The following is a 16,031-nucleotide window of genomic DNA, read 5'->3' as shown; positions in this document are numbered from 1 at the left end:
GGGAAGAGGACCCTGCTCTTTTATCTAATCCAAGGAAAGCTAAACTGTCATTCTTCCAGAAGAAATAAATGACACTAATAATGGTTACGTATCACCCATCATTTTAAATTGTAATTGTCATTTAGAAACAAAATATATTTTGTTAAGGTGCCTTAATTTATAGACCTGTTCAGCTATCTGTACCTCTCACTGTTAAGACTTTTAGGTCTGTGGACACTGATATATTAATATCAAGGAGGACCTGTTTTGGTAGTGCCTGTTTGCACTGGCTTTCTTGAGTGCCCTAGCGCTGAAACGCAAGAGCTCTATATAGAAACTACTTGTTCTACCACTTTGTACATTATGGGCCTTTTCCAAGAACATGCAAGGAGGGTGTCTTTGACAATGCTTGGTGGCTAATATGCTCTGCAAAGGATGCTTTATGGTTTTCCAGGAACAGCGTGGTGTTGAGAGAGTATGTCCATAGTCTGTTACTGCCGTGGATTTATCCAAAGCCTGCTGAGGGACTATTCTTCTACAGACAGTCCCGGTCCTAGCCCACACTCCTCAACCCCCTGACAATTTACAATTTCAGTACTGTAAGAATTTACCTCTACGGAAAAGTATTGAAGCAGCTGAGGAGGCACTAAGTACACTACACCCCCTTCTCTTTCTCCTGTCGATTCTTTCTGTGCTGTAGGACACTATCTCATGTGCTGACCCCCTGCCTTTCTCCTTACTCTCTCCTCCCTCCTCTGTCAGGAATTGTCGTTGCTTCTGCTAAGAGGGATCAGGGTAGACCCGAAAATGATTGGAGGAGGTAAGTAAGCAGGTAGGGGCCACAGACAAGATTTTTTTTTTTGTGCAACAAATTTCGTTTTGTTTAGTATGGCTAGTAGTGCTGAGTGAGGGCCATCTGGGTAGGGGGTCCCAGACCATTTGTTTGTTAAGGGGCTCCAAAACTACTGATGGAGGGGCAAGCTGACAGAATAAGCAAATGCATGCGCTGTGCACGTGTGCTGCCAACGTCAAAGGAGGGAAAAGCGGACTCTGCCTCAGTCTCCAGAGGTGTTGCCAGCAGTCAGACAGTGCTTCAGTCTTCCACTACAACACTAGGTCCTCATTATAGCCCTTAGAGGAAGACCAAGAAGATCGGTCCCTCTTTCAGGATTGGGCCTGGCAGGGAAGAAAGGCATATACGTTTGGGATCTGGTTTTCCACTGTTACGCTTTGTCCAAAGCATTTAGGTCACCACCTCACTTCTTCACGCAACGCACTGCTCCTCGGCTTAAAAAAAAAGCATTATGAGCTCCAGGAATAATTAGCTCAATCAATCTATAAACACTAAGGAGGTACCCATCAGGATACCACTGACAGAGGCAGAACTCTCACTAACCAACAGCGCAGATGAAAGCTTTTATACTTTTATTATTTAAAAGTGCAGTGCCTATTACTTATAGCTATTCTAACTGCGTGTAATATTGCGTCACAACTACCCTTTAATTATGAAGATTGTTTTCTTTCTGCTGTGAAATGTGAACGCTTGTTTACAGATACAGCCCACCAACAAAATGGCCGCTTACTGGTATAGCGACGTGTATTATTTCAGGGGCGGTGCCAGGCTGCTGACAGCGCTGGAGAACGCTTAGCTTCACATGACTCGCTTACGTCTCGGTGACGCCTGAAGTTTGTAATCAATGGAAAGGGAAGCGGATCCTACCGGGAAGAGAAGGAACGGTACTCTGCGGTTAATGTTGGGCGGTGCACGGAAATAATCCCCCCCCCCCGGAGCGTAATTTAATCTGGTTGCCCGGATTTCTGGTAGCACTTCCTGGAGCGGACAGTGTGCCCCTGTTACCTGCCTGTCACTGAGGGTGTAGCCATGGATCAGGACTATTATCTGGAGCTGAGCGACAGACCTGTGCTGTTTGAGAAGGCCACCAATGTCAACAGCGTGTTCTTCGATGAGGCTAATAAGCAGGTGACTTTGAACATCCCACCATCAGACAATTAATATCCAAGTACAGCCTAGACTGAGTGATGCTTATTACTATATTTTATCACTAGTATCGCATTAAACTCGTTTAAAAAATTGTGGTATTCTTATAATATGTTTTAAGGCAGCTGAGAGTTCGCGCTCTTTTAATCTAGCTCAATCTACTAGACAAACACCCTGACTGCTCATCATACTGCCTGCGGTAAACAATAGAATTGCTCAGTGTTAATGACATAGCCTGACCCTCTGACTCGTGAAAGGGTAAGGAGAAAAGGATTTAATTAGCATTGCCATAAAGAATCAGCTCTGTGTAGCCTCTGAGCACATGACGTGTTGTACTATTGGAACAACATGCAATAAAATAATGTAATGTTAAGTGCTAAACTGTATTAAACGTCTTCTAAAACCCTGGATGGAGATCTGTGTAAGTGCAAGCCTTCTAAAACAGATTACCCCTGCAGATCCCGCATCTTACGTGACCACTCCTGACTCATCAAGAAAAAGTAACCGGTTACATGCCAGGCCAGCGTAGATGAATTTGGGATACATTATATACCAGCATGTTTAAAATAGTTATTAAAAGTACTTCCAGTCATAACCGCATTGCTGGAGCCCGTCCAGCCTCCTACAATTTGATTTATATTACCAATAAGGAGCCATCTAATAAGAGGCACGTGATATTGTATCATAGGATGAGGGTAGGGATCCAATCTGAGTCCCCGTCTCGAATGGACACTGTATAAGTACGTTTTTTTACAAATTAAATGATCACTTTGAAAACCTGTTTTTTTTTTGCTAGGACTGGTTAGGGCCAGGGATGTCTTTTAAGAAGGACTTCAAACACTGATAGAGATGAATTGTGTATGTAAATTCATAGGACTGGCATTCATAGTGGGAAAGGAGAAGAGTGTGTGTGACTTTCACATTGTAGAATCCAACACAAAGAACTTACTAAGTGTTCAAATGTATGACACATATAAGGTAGTGAATGTAATGTATATTGCTATCCATGGGAAGGGGGCTTTCAATATATCAGTTGTCCAGGTTTGATTCTATAAATATGATCGCTGGTTTGTGTCTGATGTTTCTCAGGTCATAGCATTTGCATGCATGCACCATGAATAATCCCAGTGCAGTCCACAATGCCGCCGTGTGTAGCATGTAGACTATACAACCAAAAGTGTGTGGACACGCCATTTATTTAGGTTTTTTAGCCACACTTATTGCTATCAAGTATATAAAATATCAAGCACATAGGCAGCCATCTCCATAGACAAACATTGGCAGTAGAATGGGTCTTACTGTAGAGCTCAGTGATTTAGGCTTGGCCCTGTCATAGGATGCCACAAGTCAGTTTGTGAAAGTTCTGCCCTAGTTCACCGTGTTATTAATGTAGAAGTGTCTAGAAGCTGCTACAGCTCAGCCACGAAGTGGTAGACGACACACAATGATGCTGAGAGCTAAAGCATGTAGCGCATGAAAACCGCCAGCATGCTGTGGCATCACTCCTAAATTGCCGCTGGAAGCACTTGGTGTCCAGAGCTTCACCAAATGGGTTTCCATTGTTCCATGGCCGAGCATTTGCACAAGAGCTAGCGATGGCTAGATGGACTCCGGAGCAGCGGAAACGTGTTCTCTGGAATAATGAATCTCGCTTCATTCTGGAAGTCCGATGGACACTTTAATTATCCACTGGGTATTGACATTTAGTTTTACTGCATATGATGCCATGAATTTAAACTGTATCAATTTATCCTTTTTAAGGTATTTGCTGTGCGTTCTGGAGGAGCCACTGGTGTTGTTGTGAAAGGACCAGAAGACAGAAGTCCAATCTCTTTTCGGTAATGTCCCTTTCATACAACGCAGATATCGATTGATTAGCATTTGTTCGTTTTTCTCGTTTAAACGAAATTTGTTCATTTTTCTCGTTTAAGAATGGAGGACAAAGGAGAAGTCAAGTGCATAAAGTTTTCCTTAGGGAACAGAATACTGGCCGTGCAGAGGACGTTGAGAACTGTGGTGAGTATTTATTTCAATTCATCCCCAAATACTTGTTGTTCCATCTTCCATAATCATACTTTGGAACTCTTTTGGCCTCCAGGTGTAACACCAAGTGCGCTGCTTAGACTAGGAGACTGGGACGTCCATCTATTAGTAGTCATGAGACGCGTACCTACCTAGTCCCAACACTGTGATATACATACAAAAAATCATCAACATACTTCTATAACTAAAGACAACAATCATTTCCAATCCTTATCCAGAAATAATCAATTATTTAAAATATTGCTTCATTTATAATTTTTCCGGAAATGCTTATTTGTCATGTGACACAGAACGGACAGTGAGAGGTTGACATGCTGTGAAAAAAGCTCCTTAAAAGTGTTGGGTTTTGTCTTTTCACATTATTACACTGTTAGAGGAAAGGATAATCTGCCAAGATATAGTTGCATAACATACTAGATCATCCCTTTCAAATTAATGGAGATGTCCAGGTTTATTATGGGAAACAAATCCTTTACTTTAAATTTGGAATGGAAATTACATTTTAAACATAATTACTCTTTATCCAAACACATTTTTCTATTGAAATAAATAATACCGTATTTGCCGTAATACCGTAAATGCTCTGAAAAATACCCCTCGTCTTGTAATCGAGGTCGTCTTCTAATCAGACCTCAAATGAGGTCTGACTATTAGACTAAGATCCAGATCCCCCGCATCGCTGCAGGGGACCTGGATCCTCCTGTATGGTAACCTCAGCTGCTGCCGGCGTCTATCACCGAGCGCCAGCGAAAGTGCCGGCAGCAGCCGAGGTTGCATACGCGCGTGCCTTCCTGCTCCCGGGATAGCCCGCCCACTGCGGGGAAGCAGAGCCGGTTGGGGAGATTGCTCCAGATGCCGTCCCAAAGCGGATCCGGTAGACCTCTTCAATTTTCTGGAGGAGGCGGGGCCTATCGGGGTCACACAGCGTCATGCCGTAATCCCGTGGGAGCTGCAGCAAGCGCCTGCTGAGGCATCGCGGTGACGCCGGTGAGTGAAGTGCCTGAGTGGTTATATTAGTGTCTGGGGGGGTAGGTAAGTGTCTGGGTGGGTAAGTAGGTGTCTGGGTGGGTAGGTAAGTGTCCCCCTATATGCCACTCTGTCCCATGATATGCCTTTTAACCCTTTATATGCCAGAGTGGCATATAGGGGTATAAGGCATTTCTGGAGGCAGAGTGGCATATAGGGGGTTAAAAGGCATAACATGGCGCAGAGTGGCATATAGGAGGGTAAAAGGCATGCCTGGGGGCAGATGAGCATAACTGGGGGCAGGTTGGTAAATAAAAGGAAATTAAAAACAAAAAAGTAGTTCACATGAATTAATATTTACTAGTAAAACTTTTTTCCTATAGGGTCATCTTATAATCAGGCTTTTTCTTTTTTTCCTAAATTAATATTCAGATTTTGGGGGGTCGTCTTATAATCGAGCAAATACGGTAATAATAATAATAATAAATACATGAGTAATGAAAAATGCCTTCAAAATGGCAGATATTTTGGTTAAAGAAAAAACCCCCCAAAAAATAACATTTCTGGTGTCTGGGAAAAATGACGCTTTTAACACTTCTATTTTGTTTCTCAGGATTTCATCAATTTAATTCAAGATTACTCGCAGTTAGAATATTCCCAAGAATGCAAGGTACTTATGTTCCACTAATTCTTCTTTTTAACTTTAATATTTGACCTGATTAAATCCTTTGATTATATAAAGCATATTTATATAACATTAATAAATATATTTTTTTTTATGATACATACCCCATTGAACATCTTGTGTAGAATCTTGTCTACACGTACTATATTTTACTAAATATTAATACACTTAAAGGGTAGGTGCATATTTTATACAACATTAATTCTATGTACAACAAAAACATTGGCACAATAAGTGTGTTTAATACACAAAAGTGTCTGTGTCTGTTTTTGACCATTTGTTTGAGAATATCGTGGAAAATGCAATGTGTGTAGATACTCCAAGTAGACCTTGTATTTTCCAGACTCTCTTACATCATTCTGGGACACAATTCTAAATGTGTAAGAATAAGCCTGGGAACAGGACCTGTTGAAACATTTAGCACTTTTAATGGTGCTCTGTTTTTCAGTTTATATATTGTAATTGAAACAATTTTGTATAATAATGCTGTCACCTGACTTGCCTGTTGATTTTTTTTTTTTCCTCCAAGACCAGAAACTCACGGATTATGGGATTCTGCTGGACCAGTTCTACTGAGATAGTCTTTATAACAGATCAGGGAATTGAATTTTACCAGGTAGGATACCTGCAGTTGTTTAGCTACTGTCTTTTTTTCATCAGTGCGACCATGGACGTTTGGGAAACGGTGACTGTGACAATGGTGTTGGCTATATTGGGAGTTTCTTATATAAATGAGTGTATGTGCAATCAGTGTTTCTTGTGCAATGCCTTGGGGGAAGTGAATGTCTGTCTGTATCTGTTTTATAGTCTTACTGCTTTCCATGCTTCAAAACAGAACTAGTGGTTCAGGGGAGGCCTGACAACTTCACACACACACACACCATCATTCTAACACACATGTGCTCCCTCTCACACACGCACACATCCACGCTCATACATTTACACATACACATCCATGCTCACACACTTGTACATACATACTTACCCCTTACCCTCTCTATAACTCACTTGCTCCCTCCTTCAACCCCTGACCCCAACTGCAGCTTTCTCTCTGGCTGCTGCTTCACTTTTACCACGGGGTCAAGTAACATTGCGTTATGTGACCCCTGCTGCCTTCTTGCCTCCCCAGCCCAGTCCAAAAGTGTCCACAAAGGGCTGGCCCCCCCCAGAATTACGCTGAATACATACACTCTGAAGTGCTGTTTCAGGTGACATTTGCAGCTTCACGTTTAGTTTAATAGAACAGGTCAGATGACCTCTCCATTTTCTGTCAGATGGTTTAGGACTTCACTATTTCTTGGAGAAACGGCTTAGACTCAGGACATGGTTGTAGTTAAAGTTTGGTGGTTTTTTTTTTCCAGGTTCTGCCTGAGAAGCGGACGTTGAAGCTGTTGAAGAGTCAGAGTATTAATGTAAACTGGTACATGTATTGTCCGGAGAGCAGCGTCATCCTGCTGTCCACTGCCAACCACTGCAATGTGCTCCAGCCTTTCCATTTCAAGGTGAGACACAGCACCAACACTATGAACATTTTTCTCTGTTAAAGGAAGCTATGTAGAAATGTTACCCCATCAATCACATACATCTTAAACGTTATCAACGGTTTTAATTAAGCCACAATACACATTTCCAATTCTGTAACCTTTCTCTTGTACTTGTATCACTTAAAGGTCCTGTTCCACTTTGTCAAAACATTACTGGATTCTCTAGTGTGATCACCAAATAAACCTCTCATTTTATCATTTCCTCTAAAGGTTTAATCACTTAATATACAACACATTTTTAAGAAGCCTTTTTTTTTTTTTAGTTTCTATGGCAATGACTGATCCATGCCACCTTTTGTCAGATGACATTTAACTCACCCTTGCAAACATTGAGTGAGGCAATTTTTTCTGTGCTAACTTTCAAAAGTTTGGGGTCATTGAAAACCAGAACATTTCTAGCTGCGTAACATAATGTACCATTGGTATGCCCATGTAGATATTCAATTAGAAATCAGCCATTCTCGGCTACAGTAGGCCTTTACAACATTAACAACGTGGGTAAACATTAACGAGTGGTGCTTCCGCTTAGGTGCTTCTCTGGTTGGAGGTATGGTTACCGCTGCAGTTGTCATGCAGGGCCACACCTCGATGTCCAGTGGGCCGCAGGTTGGATGCCCCTGCTATGAGATAGCTAGCATTTAAGGTTGTATGTTCTCTAGTGTAAATTAGCTCATATTTTTATATATATCATTTTTTTTAACAGGGTCCAACCATGTCTAAGATGACAAAATTTGAGATTGAATTGCCAATGCCCACAGCCAAGACAATAAAGGTTTCTGAAAGAGACATAGCCATGGCAACAATGTAAGTATCAAATGTGTATTAATGAGGAAGGGAACATACCGATAACTGCAAGCTCTGTGCATTGTCTATGTGTAACTGGTCCTGGAGCTTCTACCTCCTCGCCTGATGCCAGAAGATGGCAGGAAGCTCCCAGAAGGCTGGCCCGGCGTTTTATCAGTGTCTTTATACCAGGTTTGGGTACCTGCACTTGTGACAATACTTCACACCATCTAGTAATTGAGTAATCGGAAAAGAATCAAGTCTTCTAGTTATCTTAACCAAAGGATAACTAGGTCATCAGAAATCGGTTATATTCTCTCTTGCTGTCCAGTAGAAATAGGGAGATGATATGTATGTTCTGTAATATATAAGATCTTGAACTAATTGAATTTCCATTTCTCATCGGAAACTGCTTGTTGTCACGTTGTGTTTATGGGGATTTCGGCTGACCCTCCAGCATTCTCTGATGCTTTTTCTAGATACAGCCAGCTTTACGTCCTGTTTCTGAGACATCATGCAAAGGCTTCTAGCAGTGCTGGAGCAGAGGTGGTTCTGTTTCATTTACCCCGGTAAGTCGGTCCTGACCTGCTTCCATCTCTTAAATATCCTTGGTATATATGTGGACTCTAAACGGACTCATTCCCTGTGACCAAGAATGATTCAATGGTTTGGATCACCATAAAGTTATCAGCATAACATTATTATAGTGGGTTGCTTAGTTGTAAGGGACATTAAACCTTTAACATACGAGCTGACTGTGACGTGAATAACCTTCAGTGGTAATTTGATTAACCCCTAATTGGCAGGAGGGATTAGTATCCCAGGTCAGCTGTTACTTTAATGTCATAGACTAATTTGTCTTGGTGGAATGGGACTTGCATGTGAAAGCTTTAAAGGGGGTGCCATTCCAAGGCAAAGGGAAGAAAATAATTCACTTCTAATGGAAAAAGTAGTCTGGCCACAATGAGAGCTCATATGTATGTTCTTCAGGATGATGAGAAACAGTTTGATTACTGTAAAACTCCAGTGCAACACTGACAAATGTGTGCTCCGCTCTGTATGGTAGCCCGCTAATAAACATTGCTGTAATTTTTGTTTTCCTTTTGATTTTTCCATGATCACCAGGGAAGGTTCTCCTAAGAAGATGCACATCTTGAAACTCAACCGGACAGGGAAGTTTGCACTCAATGTTGTAGATAACTTGGTGGTTGTTCATCACCAGGACACAGAGGTGAGGCTGGTTTATCATAAAGGTCTAAATCTAAACCTAGGAAACCTGTAAACATCCCGAGATTGAGAGAATTCTTGCCGGAGAAACTGTTAGAGTTGGTTTATCATAATGCCCCATAATACAAAGTTAAATCTCCCCTTAATTTGCTGATTTTATGAATAAATGCAATAGTATTTCAGTTCAGTGTGTAAGGTGTAACCCAGGGCATAGCAGAAGGAAAAGACAGGAGTATGATGGTCTGAGGATTTTGGTTGTTCACTGAACAAAAGGCCCATAGGAAAGACTGGATTGTGTGTTAATGGTGTATTCTGTAAAGATCTATAATTTATATATTATTTTTACATGTTTCAGACATCGGTTATATATGACATCCGGTTACGGGGAGAGAGTGATGGTAATGTTATGTTGCACCAGCCTGTGCTCCCACCTCGATCCATACACCCTTACCAGATCCCTCTAACAGGTATGGATCATTTGTGCGATTATTGCCTATGATGGGACTGGGTGTTTATGAAGGAGGAACACTTTGATTTTCAAGATTATGTGCATACTTGAATTTTTTTTTACCTGTGCGCTACGTAGACGATTCTTAATTTAAGGACTGAAATGCTAATTTGCCGTGTTTATACAAATAAATATCTATGGACCTTACAAAGTACCAGTGCTTACACTGTCCTGGGAAAAATGAATTGTCCTGTTGGCTGTCCTATGCGTCTGTGTACCATCTGGATAGTTTTCTGTAAGTTAAAGTTGGGGTGTGCGCAGTGTTATATATCCAAATGGTTTGTTCTGTTAAAGAATATTAAAGCTTTTGAAATAGTATGGTAATTTTTCTTTTTCATTCTGCAGTCCCCTCGGCTGTGCCAGGACAACCCCCTACTCCATGCAAACTCTGTATCCTTTCCATCTCTTTGTATGGCATGTCAACCTCTGGCATGTTTGGGAGTGATTGAGCTCTAAACTATGGAATAGGACATTAAATGGAAGTAGAATTTCCTTCAGGGTCCAAGTAGACCTGTCTCCTCTGGGTGTTGGAAAGCATACACTACACACATTTTCTAACTGTTCTTACAACTAACTTTAATTATTTGTTTTTCTAAATAGTGTTGTTGCCCAGAATGGAATAAGTTATATGCTGCCTGTGGTCATGTTTCACTCGTGTTCTCCAATATTATCTTTAACAGACAGATTCCTCTTCTTGGATTGTCTTTCAGCCTGATATTATAATTAGCGCCAGCGAAGGTAATTATGTTGTGTACTGTGAAATAGAGTATTAAGAGCATTAGTAACATTTTATGACCTAATTATGGTTTGGAGTATGGCAATCGTACGCAATCGGGAGCATTGTGAACATCGGTTTTCTGTAGGAGAAACAGAAAAGTGTTGGTTGTTTGGTTTTGGGAATTCTCTGCTTGATTTCGGGTCCTTTTGTTATTATAATGACACTTCTAGCACTCCGTTGTTCGAAAATGTAGATAATTTGGGATTTGCGTGTTTTGGATTGTGTATTCTCTATGTGCGGTTTAAAAACCGACCTCAGAATCTAATCTGACAGTTTAATAAGAGATTGTGTTCTGTTTGCAGGATACCTCTGGTATCTACGGATAAAACTTCAGCCCATAGTCCGCCTGCTTCTCGACAAAGGACAGCTAATGGATTTTCTCCTTCAGCGAAAAGATTGCAAAGCTGTTATCCTCTCTGTGTGTTCTCAAAGTGAGTTTCAGTGGCTGTGTTGGTGCATTTGCTGAATAGCCAATAATACACGTAATAATGTTCTGTTCTCTATAGTGTTGACGGGACCGGATAGGTCGCCATTACCAGTTATTGCTACAGTGTTTGACAAACTCAACAGTGAATATAAAAAATACCTGGATGCGGAGCACAGCTACACATTGGTAAGGGGATTAGCAGTTTCTCTTTCTGCTGTTTTATTCTACTTTTATATTTATAAATGTAGTTGTTGTAGTAATATCAAATTTCTCTTTCAGCTATTTGTCATAGCTGCTTAATTTTTTTTAAACTAATGTTGATATTTGGACGATAGGCTTAGTTTTATTTACTAAGACATGACTGGCAGTTCTCATTTTGAGAAAGCCATTATATGTATAGAGATGTTAAAACTGTCTGTGCTTTGAAACTTCATTGTAATGTAATATATTGTTATGTTGGCAATGGAGGAACGTTTTTATTGTTTACTTTTTTTTATATCCAGGCAGTTGAGACGAGCCAGGGTCGAAGCAATGCTCTCCTGAAAAGACCAGTGCGAGGCCAGGCTGTCGTAGACCAGTCGGACATGTACACCCATGTTTTGTCTGTCTTCACGGACTTGAAGGTAGGTGCACCAGGACAGATGTGTATAATAACTCGCCTTATAGGCCAACATTTCTGTGTTTGCTTAAACACAGGAAACATAATGAAGGAAATGTAACATCAAATACTTTATACTCTGCATTATGACATGTTTTGGGGACACCAGTGCACAAATGATATCATTTTGGAGTGCATGTTGGTCCATCTCAGCATAGCACCATGTATGGTTGGTTTATTTAGCACCCAGGATCTGAGATTATTTGGGGAGTATTATGACAGATATATGTATTCCTTGCAGTTTGCATTAGTATAATTGTAACACTGTATTGTCCATTTCTAGGAAGCGCCTCACAAGTTCATAACTGCTGTCCTGATGGAATACATCCGCTCCCTCAACCAGTTCCAGATACCAGTGCAGGTAATGTGTGCATGGTCTAAAAAATTCAGAGGAGTCCCCATGCAAAAGGGACTCCAGTATGCATTTAATATGAATATGTGCTGTAGCGCTCCTTTTATATAAGATGCAATGTATAGCAAAGCTTTTGACCGTATCTCCATTTTCCTTTTTAGCATTACCTGTATGAGCTGGTGATCAAAACCCTTGTGCAGCATAACCTCTTCTACATGCTGCATCAGTTCCTCCAGTACCACGTCCTCAGCGACTCCAAACCTCTGGTATGTTCTTCAGTGCTCACTCATGCTAGATCCAGCATTTCACTCACATTTCCATCTTTTGTCTTTGTGACATTTGCATCTTGTATCTTTGTTGATAAATTTCCCGCTGCATTTAACGTAAAAATGATTTGATTGCCTTTCCTTGCGTTTTTATGGACTATTCACTTGTGATACAGCTGTTGCTGGTCAAAAAGCAAAGGACTCCCAAAATAGACATCATTTTATTTTGCCTGCAGGCTTGTCTTCTGTTGTCTTTGGAGAGTGTGTATCCACCAGCTCATCAACTTTCTCTTGACATGTTAAAGGTATGTATACGGCATGGAAATCCCTGTAACCATGAGACCGGGAATTTTGATTCATTCTTGGATATTTTACTTTTTTCTTAAGCCACTCCAATCATGCTTTGTGCATACTCACCTCACCTCTGCCACTTCTCCTGGGAGGCTGTTCCACTTACATACCACCCATACCAGTGTAAGTCACTGGCCCTCTAGTCTTAGATTACGGCATTTGTCTGCAACAAGACATACCTTACCTTTCAGACCTCTTTGTAACATTATTAATACAACATATTAAAATGTATCACTCCCTATTAATCCCTGAGGTACCCCACTAGTAATAACACCTTGAAATATACACAAATAACTACAATATACAGCTATTTTAACATCCAAGCCCAAACACTTTATCTCTTTTATGTCTTCTATAAGGGACAGTGTGAAATATCTAAATTGTCCGCTGCTCCTACTTGGTCTTGCCTTAGATCTAGTTTAGATCTCCCTGTAGTAAACCTGTGCTGTTTGTGATTATGCAAACCATATAAATCCAGATATTTTACAATCCTGTTCTTTAGCCTGGATTCCATGAATATTCCCAACCCTGCTACCCTTTTGTGAAGTGTCACAATTGCTGAATTCTAGTCTTCTGCAACTATCCCTGTCGAGTGTGACTGAATAACTCCATTTGCCAGAATGCTCTTTTTTTAGTAACTTTGGGTATATCCTATCAGGTCCCATGGATCTATTTTTTTACATTGGTCACTCTGAGGTCACTTCCCTTCACCCCCCCCCCCCCCTTCATTTGGCTTGAATTATTACTTGTTTATATTTTCTCCTTTTCACTTTTATGTTTTATTCTCCTCTCTGTGTGCTTTGGTGCATCTAGCAATGCTTTTTGTGCATCCTTAAGCTTAGGCTGTATATTTATCTTCCTCAGTGTTTATGGTTAATAAATGCTTCCTTCTTCTGCAGATTACCACCGTGGCTTCCATTTTCTTAGTCTTAATGACAAGTTTAATACAGCCTTTTAGCTGAACATCTTTCAAACAATTTCTGCTAGACTCATTCACGAGATATTCAGGCCATCAAAGACTCTTCTAGATATCTTTCTAGTTTACTAAATCTAAAACCGTAGTTATATTAAACCGCGCTGATTGAGGATCACCGGAGCCCAAACACCCCATGTTGAGAATTTAAGATGTCTCTACTCCTGGCTGATCCAGCTACCTCACCTTTCATTGACATCTCCCTTGTTTCAGCAGATGACCTGACTTCTCTGTCTCTGTCCAGCTTTTTGGGGCTGTAAATTGGCAGTTCTGTCTTGTGTGGCTTCTGTCACTAGTGTCTTTGTGTGATGAAGCTCTCGGTCTACTACTGGGTGGGTAGCTTAATGGGGATATCTGTCTCTAGGTTCTGCGGAATGCAGTTTGGTTTTATGAATCTTTAGTAATAAGTTAACATGGAGGAATAATTAGACAGATCCTGGGGAAAAAAATGCCAATTGTTGCTGATTGCTTCAGACAGTCTTTTTAGAGGTAGGTGAGAAGGAATCAAACTTCTGTGAGATATTTCCAAACTAATTATAGATTTCCAAACAAAAAGCATACACCATATATCGTTTTAATTAATCTAGCTGTGATAAATTCCCATTTAATTGTTCAGCTTTAGGTTTTTCAGCTCTGACATATCTGTCCCAGCATTTTTCACAAAAATATAAAAATAAAATGCATAGATCAGCAGTTATGTTGAATATGACTGTAGATCTTCTAGGTTTACACTGGTTGCATTGTAGAACTGTGCATTTTTTGTCTTTTCAGAGACTCTCCACAGCTAATGATGAGATCATAGAGGTCCTTTTGTCCAAACATCAAGTTCTGGCTGCCTTGAGGTTTGTGAGGAGCATTGGAGGGCAGGACAATGTGTCTGCCCGCAAGTTTCTGGATGCTGCAAAGCAGACCAGCGATGATATGCTTTTTTACACAGTATTCCGCTTCTTTGAACAAAGAAACCAACGTCTGCGAGGAAATCCTCATTTCACCCCAGGTGTGTAGAACATATCTATGCTCTACATTTGCAACTTTCATTTTAACATTGTACACAATACTGTCCCCAGCTTCAGACCATGGATGGGATCGTAACATGACAGACCCCAAAAGCAACTGAACTTGCCCAATATAAATTCTCTACTCAGACATTTTTGAAAAATATGTCCAGTTATTATAGATTTGGCCCTAATGAAGGTGAGCTTCCCCATGTTAACTGCATCAAATGACCTGTACATCTGGGAGAAACCAACTGTGGTTGGCTGGAAGTAATGTATTTTTCCACCAGGAAATGTTCTTTTCTCTGGCAGACTCTCTAATTGGTTAGCAAATATATCCCAGTGGACAAGCTAAACTTTGGTTTTCACATGCTTTAGTCACGAAGCCCTGAGTTTGCAGATTTATTTAAATATTCTCATGTGTGAAAGGCAAATCTTAATACCCACACAAAGGCGAATTGGATTTGATCCATCTTGGCCCAGTGGCTTAACTATGTATGGTGTAATGCCAACTCAGCCCTTCTTGCATACTTGGGTTAGTTTGTTTAAGGGCATACTCAAAGGCAAACTAATGTCCTAGACAGGAGTCTTTTTAAAATAATGCATATTAAAGTAGTGTTATTGGTGCACCACCTCCTCCGTGGTCCACCGATATCAATAACCGTTTCTGCCCATGTGTGATTCTGCATTTGCCCATTTCTTGCTGGCGGGGGGGGGGTGTCTGTGCAGAACCCATGCACATGTGTGCAAAGTCATATGGATTTCACTGGGAACATTTTCATGCAAATTAGTGGGAATAGCTGGAACATGAAGGAGAGCAACTGCTGCAGTAGAGCACCTTTTAATATGGTTATTTTTATAGTGGGGGTGTCAGGCACACTACATTTCTCCTTTGAGAGATATAATTATATAAAAAATGATCACATTTCAAAGCGCCGATAAAGTGGATGAATATTTTTCAGATCACACAGACTCATTCATTTTATACATTTTTAATACAATGAGAAACGGTCCAATATTATCCCTTAAGTTTAGTGGAAAAAGTAAGTTTAAATGCAATCCTGTTATTTTGTTTTTAAAAAAAAAACCACGCATGTCTGAAGCTATGGCATTATGATGCCCATCTGACTGTTCTTTCTGCAGGTGAGCATTGTGAAGACCACGTGACTTCATTCAAACAGCTGTTTGGTGATCAGGCATTGCTTAAACTTCCCACCTGCTGACGTATCTCCCATCCAGTGCTGTATAAAGTTCTATTTATTATAACAAATAAAGTCCATGCAGCTTCTGCTACCTATTAGAAAAATGTGAGGTTTCCTCTTTTATCCTTTATAAAAAGAAAATACTTTTTTTTTTTTTTACCAAACAAATTACTAAAATATATTTTATGCATTGGATTAGAAACTTCTGCAGGAAAAATTGCATTGGTTTTTGCACTCTATATTAAACAAACAGGTGGTGTCCCTATCCATTGAACAATGTATGGAAAATACAAAC

General features: G+C 40.5%; 1 protein-coding gene across 1 annotated transcript; it reads left to right on the top strand.

Moving 5' to 3' along the window:
- Nucleotides 1–1,861: 1,861 nt before the first annotated feature.
- On the top strand, nt 1,862–15,757 carry LOC149287824 (regulator of MON1-CCZ1 complex-like). Its single transcript, XM_089492428.1, has 20 exons — nt 1,862–1,960; nt 3,740–3,816; nt 3,910–3,994; nt 5,601–5,657; nt 6,202–6,288; nt 7,034–7,174; nt 7,920–8,020; nt 8,479–8,568; nt 9,125–9,230; nt 9,582–9,693; nt 10,080–10,124; nt 10,419–10,472; nt 10,815–10,943; nt 11,019–11,125; nt 11,443–11,562; nt 11,881–11,958; nt 12,111–12,215; nt 12,452–12,520; nt 14,311–14,536; nt 15,678–15,757. The coding sequence occupies exons 1-20, from the start codon at nt 1,862–1,864 to the stop codon at nt 15,755–15,757; spliced, it is 1,968 nt and encodes a 655-aa protein (XP_089348554.1).
- Nucleotides 15,758–16,031: the final 274 nt, after the last annotated feature.

The sequence above is a fragment of the Sceloporus occidentalis genome, unplaced genomic scaffold (assembly GCF_023333645.1).
Source record: "Sceloporus occidentalis isolate IW3139 unplaced genomic scaffold, rSceOcc1.0.p SCAF_56, whole genome shotgun sequence".
NCBI classification, from domain to species: domain Eukaryota; kingdom Metazoa; phylum Chordata; class Lepidosauria; order Squamata; family Phrynosomatidae; genus Sceloporus; species Sceloporus occidentalis.
This window is presented reverse-complemented; position numbering and strand designations above follow the sequence as displayed.

Coding starts and splice junctions, on each gene's coding strand:
- LOC149287824 (XM_089492428.1), top strand. CDS start 1,862: ATGGATCAGGACTATTATCTGGAGCTGAGCGACAGACCTGTGCTGTTT. Junction 11,959..12,110: donor AGTTCCAGATACCAGTGCAG/GTAATGTGTGCA, acceptor TTTCCTTTTTAG/CATTACCTGTATGAGCTGGT. Junction 14,537..15,677: donor AAATCCTCATTTCACCCCAG/GTGTGTAGAACA, acceptor TTCTTTCTGCAG/GTGAGCATTGTGAAGACCAC.